The 11,251-nt window shown below is 51.3% G+C and overlaps 3 protein-coding genes across 3 annotated transcripts; all 3 read right to left on the bottom strand.

Moving 5' to 3' along the window:
• Positions 1-77: 77 nt before the first annotated feature.
• CONPUDRAFT_162009 (uncharacterized protein) lies at positions 78-1,430 on the bottom strand (the record flags this gene model as incomplete). Its single annotated transcript, XM_007766181.1, has 1 exon — positions 78-1,430. The coding sequence occupies one exon, from the start codon at positions 1,428-1,430 to the stop codon at positions 78-80; it is 1,353 nt and encodes a 450-aa protein (XP_007764371.1).
• Positions 1,431-2,079: 649 nt separating this feature from the next.
• CONPUDRAFT_134604 (uncharacterized protein) lies at positions 2,080-4,012 on the bottom strand. Its single transcript, XM_007766180.1, has 5 exons — positions 3,878-4,012; positions 3,702-3,796; positions 3,610-3,637; positions 3,229-3,376; positions 2,080-3,040 (listed from the first exon to the last, which is right to left on the bottom strand). Exons 1-5 carry the CDS (start codon positions 3,895-3,897, stop codon positions 2,237-2,239), a joined length of 1,095 nt encoding a protein of 364 aa, XP_007764370.1. The 5' UTR covers positions 3,898-4,012; the 3' UTR covers positions 2,080-2,236.
• Positions 4,013-5,842: 1,830 nt separating this feature from the next.
• On the bottom strand, positions 5,843-9,913 carry CONPUDRAFT_116763 (argonaute-like protein; the record flags this gene model as incomplete). The annotated part of the gene is made up of 21 exons (XM_007766179.1): positions 5,843-6,118; positions 6,171-6,259; positions 6,313-6,568; positions 6,624-6,641; positions 6,704-6,745; positions 6,799-6,886; positions 6,938-7,098; positions 7,155-7,249; positions 7,316-7,395; positions 7,452-7,467; positions 7,530-7,639; positions 7,695-7,759; positions 7,819-7,952; positions 8,005-8,030; positions 8,097-8,237; positions 8,297-8,452; positions 8,508-9,008; positions 9,056-9,119; positions 9,185-9,303; positions 9,360-9,529; positions 9,661-9,913. The coding sequence occupies 21 exons, from the start codon at positions 9,911-9,913 to the stop codon at positions 5,955-5,957; spliced, it is 2,748 nt and encodes a 915-aa protein (XP_007764369.1). The 3' UTR covers positions 5,843-5,954.
• Positions 9,914-11,251: the final 1,338 nt, after the last annotated feature.

Genomic DNA, 11,251 nt, shown 5'->3' with positions numbered 1-11,251 from the left:
CAAGTCAACATAAAACGACAGGGAGTTTTCTCCATAATTCCGTATGTTTTCCCGTCAACTGACTCTTGGACTGAACCCTAGTCTGTAACTCGCACGCCCCACTTCAATATCTGCCTCAACCTGACCAGATCCGCTTTGGGAAGTCTGGCGTTGTGTACATTTAACCCTTTGAGTCGCGCTCCCGTGCGTGCGCGGTGCTCAATGATATCAGCGATACCACTGACATCACCCTGCTCACTGTCCGCAACTACAGTGAGGTGAAGGAGCTTCAGGCGAGGTGCGGGTACATCTCGATCCGTTACATTTGGTGTGACCCTGAGAGCGTCGAGTAGACGTGATAGATTGATATTGTCAAGGCGAACCTGGAAGTGGTGTACGTTCGGCAGAGCGGCCAACAACTCGATCCATGGGAGCTCCCTGATAGGATAGACGGCTTTCAACTTGAGTCGAAATATGTCTATGGAAGTGAGGGGAGCGCCGTAGCAGAAGCCATTAAAAGGATCGAGGTTCGGACTGTCGGAAAGGCGCTTGGGGTTTGTATATATAGCGTCGATGCGGGTGTGATAGGCTTCGCTCATGCAGTATTCTTCCTTATCTAATCTTTTGCAACCCGTTTTGTATACGGTGTAGCTAATAAGATTTTCCAGGTAGAGGTCGAGGGTGTACGTTTCCGTTCGCTCTGCGGAGTAAAAGAGAAACAATGACCGAGGAAGCAAGGTCAAGCTCGCAGGTGTGGATTCGGAAGGAAGCGGGACGTGTACGTCAATGTTAGCGTTGGCAGAAACACGAATGGATGACAGGAAATGGGCATATTGAGCGAATTCGCTTCGTCTCAGTCGGAAATGGAGGAGTTTTGGCAAGTCTACCGCCACTATGGGGGCATCCCATGACGGTGGGGCAGGGCCGAAGCGTGTGAGAGAATCAATGAGGTTTAGCTCCTCCAGACTAGGCGTTCCTCGCAAGACGCCCCAGAGTTCGTCGGGCGAAGGCGCCAACGTACCCAGCCTGGACAGACGAAGCGAGGTAAGGCTAGACATGGCTTTGATAGACGGCGAGTCCCACGATGGAGCGCATCCCTCTAGATTCAAACTGCCCAAATTTGGTACTTCACCCAAGAGATGCTGCGGAAGGGAGACTTCGTCATTGGAGTCCTCGAGTAGCACTGCTACCCTCAGCCTCCTGAGAGCGGGGGAGCAGAGGGGAAGATGGCCAAGGGCCGGGAAGCTCCTCCTTGAGGCAGTCAGGCTTAGCTCCACCACACGGGACAGCTGTTGAAGGACCTCCTGGACAAACGCAAGGTACTCCTCCGTGTCCGAATCCTTGTTTAGGCGAATGTTCAGCGTTGCACCCTTGCTTCTTTCAAGCATAAGGCGGGCAATAGGAGTCGGGGTGGGGTACAAATTGATTCTTGACCAAAGGGCGGAGGACATAATGGCTACATCGCGCCAGAGTCGGCACACATGGGTGACGCGGAAAATGTCATGCCAAAAATTGGGGTCGTCGGAGAAAGTGAGATGACCGAAAATTTCTCGGTACAGCTCGAGCGGAAGACAGCACATGGGCGGAAACGCATTGACAAGAGATGGAAAACGATTTGGGGACTCGGGGGTCGTGTCAGGCTCTCCATCTATACGAGAGTAGTGGAACCGACCTTCTGCCACCACTGGGTCACCGTGGCAGTCCAAGGTTATCATCATCTGCTTGGGATCAGCCCGGGCTGTCTGAGCTACAGGGCGATGACAGGGGTAAGGAGGACTTGGCAGGGACAAAGCTAGAAGGCTGCTCACTCTATGCAACTTAGGTCTTGAAACCCGTTAGGTGACTGCCTTCTCAACAGTAACATACAATTTGACGCGAAAAGTCGGCAAGATCAACAACGGGCCAGGTGACTTTATTGACACCTGTTTGTGAAGTTCTAAGGTTGGCAGGAGGCGCACCTACAACATCATGCATCATGCGGGAGGGATACTGTCGTCGGGATGGTAGTTTCTAAAGCTGCAAACAGTTTCAAGCTGTAGCCTGAATATGGGCACGTATGGCAATGGCAAGTTCGCCTTCATGCGCTAGCTTGCACGCAGCGGAGTATAACCAGATCAACTGTATACCATTATCGAACACATGACCATGGTACACGCCCTCAAAGCTAGTGGTAAAACAGAGACACGCCCATACGCACAGCCAACACATCAAAGTAGCGACTGACACCTGCGAGACATAGTTTCAAAAATAAAACCGCCTACCGCCCAGCCACAGCGGCACCTCCTCGCCTGGGCCCGCGTCCACCACGGCGTCCATGTCCACCCCACCCGCCAACATACGCGCCAGGGCCCATGAGCCCAACACCACCCGGCTCACCAAATGTGGCAACGTTGCGTTCCCTCTCCTCTTCACGCCGGTTGCGTCCCCCACCTCGGCGCCCTCCGCGTCCGCCACCGCCTGGGGGCCCATCCGGACCCTGGGTAGACGAACTCAAGCTATCAAAGAAGCTCCTCGTAGGATTATACGCGCCATCGTCCTTCTTCGCGCCGTCCGCCTTGCCTACGGCGTCGTTGCTATCCACGACCTCGGCGGGCTTGTCGTCGGGGGCCCTTTCCTCATCAGCAACGGGCGACTTCTTCGGCCCGAGCGCAGCCTTGTCGAACCGCGCATTCGAGCCCTGGAAGTCGAAGTCCGTCGTTGGCACGCGGATCTCCGTCTTCTCGTGCGCGCCTCCACTGCCATGCCCACGCCGTCCACCACGGCCACCGCCGCGAGGGGCACCTCCGCCGCCACCATTCTGCACCCGCAGATCGCCCAGCGCGCGCTCGACAGTCTCGAGCGAGGCGGCAGCGGTGTGGATGGATCCGGTGTTGTTGGGTCCACCGCGGCGAGGTTGGGCATCAGGGGCAGGGCCGGGGCCTGGTCCCGGTCGCCCGGCGGCAGCAGCGGCGGCTTGAGCGTATTGCTGTGGTGGAGGGGGTTGCGGAGGCTGCTGGGCGGGGGCGGGAGGTTGAAATCCAGGTGGATAGGCACCATAAGGAGCGGGTGCTGGTGCAGATGCCTGATGTGAATGGTGGTCAGATGATGTTCAGAGACGTAAGATGGGTCATCAAGCGAAGATCAGAAGGAAGGCAACGGAAACATCCACATGGGGTTTATGCGCTCTCGGACGTTCGAGCTATGCTCATTTACATCCGTAATATTTCATCTGGAGGGAAACGAATGGGATGACGAGAAGATAGGACTTACTCCGAGAACGGCAGGGTCATCGTGGACGCTCCGGTGTGGCTGAGGCGGGGGGACTGGCTCGTCGACTGCGAGATCCTTCACCTCGGAAGCGCGGAAGATGATGTACTGGTACGGCTCCTGCACGGGTGGGATGTATTCTGCAGGGGGCCTGCAAAGCGAGTGGGCAGTTAGTATCAATGGTTCAAAACCAGGGTGAGTTCCACCCAAAGATGAGTAATTTGGGACAAAGGCAGGGAATGAGGTCAGAAGGAAGGCAACGGAAAAATCCACACGAGGTTTATGCGCTCTCGGACATGCGAGCCGTAGCTCATTTACATCCGTATTGGCTTCATCGTACATCCCCCTGCCCATGTCCCCTGGAAGCCAAACATATTGACTTACTTGCGCGTCTCCGTACCCATCGAGAACACTACATATAGCGAACTCAAATCAGCCATCAAATCAAGCGACGCGTAACAGGGAATACGACGTACCATTAGAAAGTTGGATGGTCGACGCGGCGGGGTCAATGCCCGCCAATATGCCCCTGTACCGCACGTCCGAGTGCGAGATGAGCGAGATCGGCTTCCTACACAACACAACGCCCCCCGACACCCCCGCGTCAGCTCACGACGTCCTGCAAGCAACACCACACCGCCGCGTGCCGCACCCTATGAAGCTAAGCGCCATCCTGACTTCCTTTACGTCGTGTTATGGATGAAAGAAAGATGAAAGATGAAAGGTTGAGGAAAGAAAGGCAAAAGAAAACGCGAGGGGATGGAAGAGAAGGGATGGGTTGAGGATTGAGAAAGACGAGCGACGAGATGCGTGTCCTGTTCGTCTCACACTTTCAAACTCCGTCTTCCATCTCAGTGGCTGTGCTATCCCGGATGCTGGCGTCGGAGTCTGTTCTCTGTTCTCAATATGCGCATTTTCGATATAAATTCAAGCCATTCTCTTCAAAAACTACAAGCTCCCCTACGAATGTGATGACAGATTTTTACGGCCAATTAACTACCTAAATGAGATTCTAGTATGTCATCCTAGTCACTGAGCCTCACTCGTACTCCGTTGCACCACACCGCTTCGCTGTTCTTCGCCACAGCTATGTTCTCGATCGGATTACCCCTCACAATAACCAGGTCTGCTCGTAACCCTGGACTTACTGCACCATGATCATGCAGCGCGAAGCACTCGGCCGCAACGATAGTGGCTGAGCGCAGCGCTTCAAGTAGCGACCGTCCAGCGTCAACGAGAAGTGCAAGCTCGTCATGCAAAGAGGCTCCATGTGGAACGCGGAAGGCGTCCGGGTTCGAGGCCCATTCAGAGCGCTCGACGGAGTCGGTTCCAGCGGAGATGGGCATGCCGGCCTGGTGCAGTGCACGCGCACTCGCCCGACCGCTGTCGTACGACCAATGCGGTTTGGCGTGGGAGCCACCGACAATGCATTCATGGCTTCATGCTGTAGAAACCCTTTATGAATTCTGCTGGCATCTTCAAGTTAGGTCGCAAAAGTTTTGGTATACTTTGACTAGAGGTCTTGCACAGTTGGCACGGGTCTGAGAACTGTTCCGAGAGCCCGTATTGGACGTCTTATAAGTACTTCAAGGTCACCCATACATGCAACTTTATCTAAGTTGGAACGCTTCCTCCAGACGATTAATTGGTCTATTGATGGAGGTGTTTATGTACGTTACCCCTTGTTAATCATGATTACGAGTCGTTTCGGATGTTATGGATCGATCGTCCAACCACTTAGTCGAGTACTTATCTTGGAGACCGTGTTTCAGTATTCGCGTTCGAGGACTATTTGAATCAAGGGAGCGTCTATGCAGCTTTCTGACAAAGGGTACGAGTCACCTATCTTACCCCTTGTCCACTATTCTCTGACCTTCTGAGCCTTAAGTGGTGACGCGAAGCGTTTCAAGCGACTTCGTTCTCGAGACTTCTCCTGTTGGCTGTAACCCTCAGTGGCCTGAGGTCGATCACTGACTTGATCCCATCCGCCCCACTGTTGTACATGACATGGCTCAGCATGCTAAAAACATTCGCCAACCTCAAAATATGTCGATTTCCACAGGTTTGCAACTCTCTCGATATGGTAACGATATTCGGGTTCCTCCGCTTTCTTGACCAAAGCTTCGTCACCTCAGGCTGGGAGGAAGCGACAAAAACGATTGGTGCCACGGCGAAAGCCGACCCTCAAAGGGAATCAAAGTCTTTCAAAACTACCTCGGGCTGAATGAAGTTGATCTGTTTGTCGACTGATAGCGTGGTATTGGACTGGTTACTGGCACACGGAGGTGGCGCGTGCAATCTAGAAGTGTTGGGAAAAGGTGTCCCGAATCATGCGCATAGGGTCAAGTACACATAGACCGTGTGAGGCTTTTGGTCCCACCGTACTAGAGTCCATCGAAGGGGCCGCCACTCATTATTATCAACATTGTTTCTCTGTATGTCAAGGCGTGAGTGGATGTCAAGGTAAAAGGGTATAAAACACGTATTTTACCGAATGAAAGGGTGCCCAACTTGGATCCTTTCTGCGCTCGATGTGTCCGTGATGTATTAATGCGGACGGAACCGCGCACCATGTTGCATGCCCATTTGAACCGGAGTCAGCGAGGAAAGATAATTCCCGGTCCGTGCCTTAGATTTCCCAATCATACACAATATCTGTACATTTATTTTGTTATACAAACGACAAGAAAGAAGCCCGTGTCTTGTACTCAGGCAAAGCAATCAAGAGATCAAGACCAATACATTACCCGCTCTAGTTTAGAATGGATTGGTTTGTATTCTTGCACGTATCTCTGGAGAATTGCAGTACTGTCGCTCGAGGGAGTGTCTAAAAGGTCAACCATAGTATCGGGGTTGAAATGGCTCTTGGCTCGACTGCAAATATTACGCGCATCTATTGGGTGTGAGTTGGCCTTATCAACCTGACAAGCATAATGAGAACATACAGTACACCGGGGCAGGAACAGATACAGATCTTGTTGCGGGTGCGTACACATGGCACAGGGCGTATGATAATGCCTGTAAACCATCCGGGCTTGGTGGAAAACATCAGACGAGATCACTTCGGTCAGCAAAGCCAACACTCACGTCGAGTTGTTCTCATCGTAGATGACGTTGTAGTGTGCTGGCCTGCTGGTTCCAGAGTTCGTAATACCTGCGTGGCTTTGCAAGTACCAATCCCATTCCACTGGACTAACGATGGTACGGTCAACGACGGTCCCGGGGAGACAGTTCCCACTTTTGTCAGCTTCACTGGATTTGTTGGGAAACAACCTGGTATGATGGCCCTTCGCCACAATGATCATGGTGATTTTTGGACGCATTCCAAGTGCCTGGCATGCGGCTGCAGCATGTCAATGGCTTGGTAATGTCTTCGATATCAGTATGGTAGATCGCACCTTTCAATGCAGGGATTTCTGGAGTAGATATCGTGTGATATAAGCAATTTATTCGGGGACATCAGTTTTCCATGACTTACCAAGGTCCAAAATTTGTTGGAATTGCCCCTTAGATATACCGTCTATATTCACATGAGATCATTAAGCCTAGTTGTGAATAGAATAGAAGGCGCACCTCGATAAAAGTAGATGCGAGAAGGCGAGTATGACTTTGGCATCCCCGCTTTCATCTCATTGTATTCCCGGTACATGGTTAGGATATACTATTAAAAGGTGCAGGTGAAAAACCTCCAGGAAACTAAGCACGTTTTTACCTTAGCCATCGCCTGGAAATCATTAGGCTCAATGGTCTCCATACGACTGGACTGTATACGGCTCGTGGCAGTGTACGTCGCGGCATCAGGATCAAGGCTCCCAGCCATAGCTGTGAATGAGGGATGGTCTGAGCCGGGGCCAGGGTGCATTACTTTGGCACCTAAATCGATGATTTTAGTGCTTAAAGATTTCTCAAAAGCATTTAGCGTTGCTCACTTATCACTACCGTCGGATTTCCTGGGTCGGAAAGCAAGTCCGTACTGAGCTGAGTGTCAAGGATGGTATTGATGCCACCGAGTTTGACATTAATTCTGTGATAGTTGCGTAAGTCGTAGGATGGAGCAACAGAATCAACGTCCCAAGTGTCTGTTCCTTACTTGAGGCACACTTGTGCATAATACCAGGCGCTGGCTCTAACACATTTATAACTCTTCATACATTGGGTAGCAACTCCTTGCTATCGATATCGCCGTTAGTGGGTGCCGCAACTATGGAATATAACATAGAACTTACCTCGACGTCGCCGAAACTTTCAGTTTGCACAGCGTAACATAAGTATGAAGGAAGGTATCAGATATGAGGTACACATACTTCTTGACCTTCACATATATGTCGTTTCCATATTCTGGGAGGACCACAACGGCGAAAGTTGGCTCCTTTTTCTTTGCAGCCGTTGACGCACGGTACAATGCGTTAAGTTGCTACACAATCATGTGACTCCAGGCCATGTACGCCGTCCATTCCGTGATCACTTACATTGTGGATATTACCCTGACCGTTGAGCCACTTCATGCTAGGACTGATATCCTTAACGACAATACCTGCCGATATAAAAAATGCGGTGACAAAAAATCATTGAAATGCCTTGCAGTACACGAACCTATATCCTGACAGCCTTTCACAAGGTTTTTTACCATCTCGTTCGCATTCACCCAGGTAAAACGTCTCTGCGTATCGAATATGGCTACAAACCATGAGTTAATGGTTGCAGGTTGAATCACCGTCTTGTCCCGCCTGAGCAATTCCGTAAACAAGGCATTTAAAAACTGATGGGCATTGCACAAACATATCCCAGGTTCCATTTTGAGGGATCTTAACGTTTCATGTTACTCATTGGATATATATATATACGGATCAAAAATGCCACCAGAAACTCACCACTCTCGGTATTTTTCCGCTACTGGCGTACATCATTGTCGGAGTAGGCAAAACTCGTGCATTCACCTGGGTTGGACCCGCCTCGCTGTTGACGGTCATACCAGCATGGCGCACATATTCTGATTGGCCATGGGCAAGAATCTGAGCGAGTCGGTCAACAAAAGTACCAGAACATCATGAAAATAGATGGATCAACGCACGGATATGCCGTCCTTAATGCTCCTCAGGCGTTCAGCCGGATCTAGAGTCGAGAATTTACGGATCTGGTCGATTTTGTTGGAAGGCATGTACTGCTTGAGAAGCTGCCCGGGCGGGACAGTGCACAACTCCATAGGTACCATCGCACCTTGACCGATCTGTGATGATTTATTTTAGAATGAGAGTCTCCGAAAGAAGGTGCGAAAGACACGCCTTGACACAGAACACGTCAGGATACTGGAGTATTAGATTATGGTGGTCCCTAAAATACGATGTCACCGTCAGTTCCTCGCCGTTGCGCAAGGTAAACAGGGTATCGGATGCCCCAGCGGTAGTCAAGCCTCTGATTGCGCGAGGATTGCCTCGTGGGCTGTGAGTAAAGTGCACGCCGATACCAAAAACGAATTTCTCCAGCCTGCGTCTGTCTCGTTCTGACAAACCCGTACTGAGATGTTGTGGGTGTAGCAGCTGATCGCGGCCATCATCGAGAAATTCGAGGCAAAGGCTCAACAGTGGGCCTGGTTTGACCATGGTACCCGTAGAAATGTCGATGTTTACGAATATCTTTTCGATTGCGGGACGGATAGACTGGAAAATTCCACGCCAGAGGATAATGCCGCCTCCGATGTACCTCGTTTCGTTCGGGGCGAAGAGCGAGCGTCTGTTGTAAGTCAACCGCCCCTTAGGCTCCATTCGGATCACCACATTCATAGCCTCAAGCAACGATGAGAAGAGAGCAGGGAAAGACGATGGATACGTACCGTCAATGCCGTCTGAGCGCGACTATCTGGGCTCTGTTGGCCAGCCACGAATCGGTGTACTATGCTAGAGGAGATAAGGAGTTCAAATGTGGCCTCTCGGCTCGGAGTAATTAGCAAGAGGATACGTACTCATAGTTGATTGTTTGAACTTTCTTCAAGCGAATCTTATAAGGACGCTGTCTTTGCTGCGAGATATTGGCTCCGGGGTTAGAATTCGGTCCCGTGCCTCCGTCGAAGGTGATAGTAAACTGTACAAGGTCAATCGTCACCCGCTTACTCGGTAGATAAGTTTTATTTTGCGTACTTCAGCGCTGTCCCCAGGCACAAAAGCCAGTCTTTGAGGAGAGAATAAATTCTGGTTCCCATCGTAGCTGGACTTCTTAACGAAGATGTGGGGTGCAATGACCGCCTGGAGGTGGTCAATTAGGTATCTCTTCACGCGTTCAGGTACGATATCCTCGGATGGTAGGAAAGCTAGCAGGCTATCAGCATTATGATTCCTGATGTAAAACGGAGCGGTAACGAGGCTCATACTCACCAACTATAAGATTTAAACCGGATGATGATCATGGCACGGGAGGAAATGACAATATTGGACGGCGCACCATTGTAATGATGGATCTGCTCCTCAGGGATGGAAACTTCATAGAAATTTGCTGAGACTACGACGTGTTGTCCGGAGGTACCAAAACCAGGCCTCTTGACCCCAACAGCTGTAACGTGGTCGGCAGGGAGCCCTGCGGCGCCCTGGGCTGCTGGGCCTCGTCCTCGAGTGGGTGTACCCGCACGTGGAGAAGGCCCTCCCCTGGGCGCACCGCGACCTCTTCCACGAGAAGAAGCACTGGCACGAGGAGGCATAGCTAGGTCAGACTTGACCGCGGATGCGAAGAGATAAAGGGTGTCAAAGACGGAGTTATGGAGAAACAACACTTATATTAGTACACGGGGCTCAGTGGAGTAGCAGGGCAGTGGCGGTCACACGCGTACTTCCGGGGTTCTACCGTGCTGCGGCCTGGGCACGGTGGTATGGGAAGCTGGAGAGGAACAGTCTCGTGTCAGCACTTAGGGGGACGGCGAACCAGATCTGCGCAGGTTTTCATCAGGAAGAACACCCCCCTGACTTCTCCGAAGGCTCCATAAAGCCGCGAGGGAAGTGAGTTTGGATGCATATTTTCCTGTGTCGTGGAATTACACGAGCCTCGTGATTTGTTCATTGACAATTTTAGCAGTAAGGTACCTTGAACTTTAACTCCAACCTAGGCTTCGCCGCAGCATGTAAGGTGAGAAAGGCATTCTTGTGCCCTCCTGGTAGCTAGACTGAACCTTTGGAGGTCAAAATTTGTCGTTCAAGGAGCATGAACCTTACCTTACTAAGGACTACTTCAGGAATCAATGCGGGGGCTTGATATCTTCCCCATCCTAATGCAGGGAAGCTCAGATGCACCACGTGGACTTACACCTGCACAGGAAACATAAATGAACTGACCGAAGAACTTGACTCAGATGTCAAGCGCCTGAGTGCGAATCCACTTACTAGTCTATCCGTTAATCTGTGCCCATAGCAGCTGCAGCGCCGCCCCGTCCATTGTCCCAGCCATCATGTTTGCTTGACTACTCGGGGAGATTCAAAAGGATGATGATTCGTTGTGTCAGCCTGAGGCGCCGAGAAGATGCGCATATACGGAGTGAGTGTCAGATTTACGTCTAGTATTCGACCCTTTACGGCTTTATTGGTTCATCCAGAAGCCTCCTACACGGCGATGTTCCTCCTAGAGGTCTACAAGTAAACATCGCCTTCATACGTCTATTTAGGCGCTTAGTATCCCAGCGGTACCTTAAGCGCTCACGCTCTCGTGTGGCTCCGCGTTCATCGCATAGGGCCACGTTCTGCTTACGTAGCCGTCTCACATTACCGTGGGACTTGGACTGCACAGTAGTTACGAATACGGTAGTGACTTCACACGCTCCTGTCATATATATACAGTCGCTACCATGAATATCATCTAAGTCTTCTCTCTACCTCGAACGACTACCATCGTCAGCTACCAGCCTAACACGCTACTAACTCAACCTTCAACATAACTGCCCGGTGAGTCTGCGCTTTTATAGACTTCCCAGCTATACTCGCGTTCGTCCTTTGTCAGGTTATGAGCCCCGCGGGGCGCGGCGGAGCCTAGTACCTCAAGGCGGCTTAGT

The sequence above is a fragment of the Coniophora puteana genome (assembly GCF_000271625.1).
Source record: "Coniophora puteana RWD-64-598 SS2 unplaced genomic scaffold CONPUscaffold_2, whole genome shotgun sequence".
NCBI lineage: Eukaryota > Fungi > Basidiomycota > Agaricomycetes > Boletales > Coniophoraceae > Coniophora > Coniophora puteana.
Note: the sequence above shows the minus strand (reverse complement) of the source record. Positions and strands in the feature narration are given on the sequence as shown.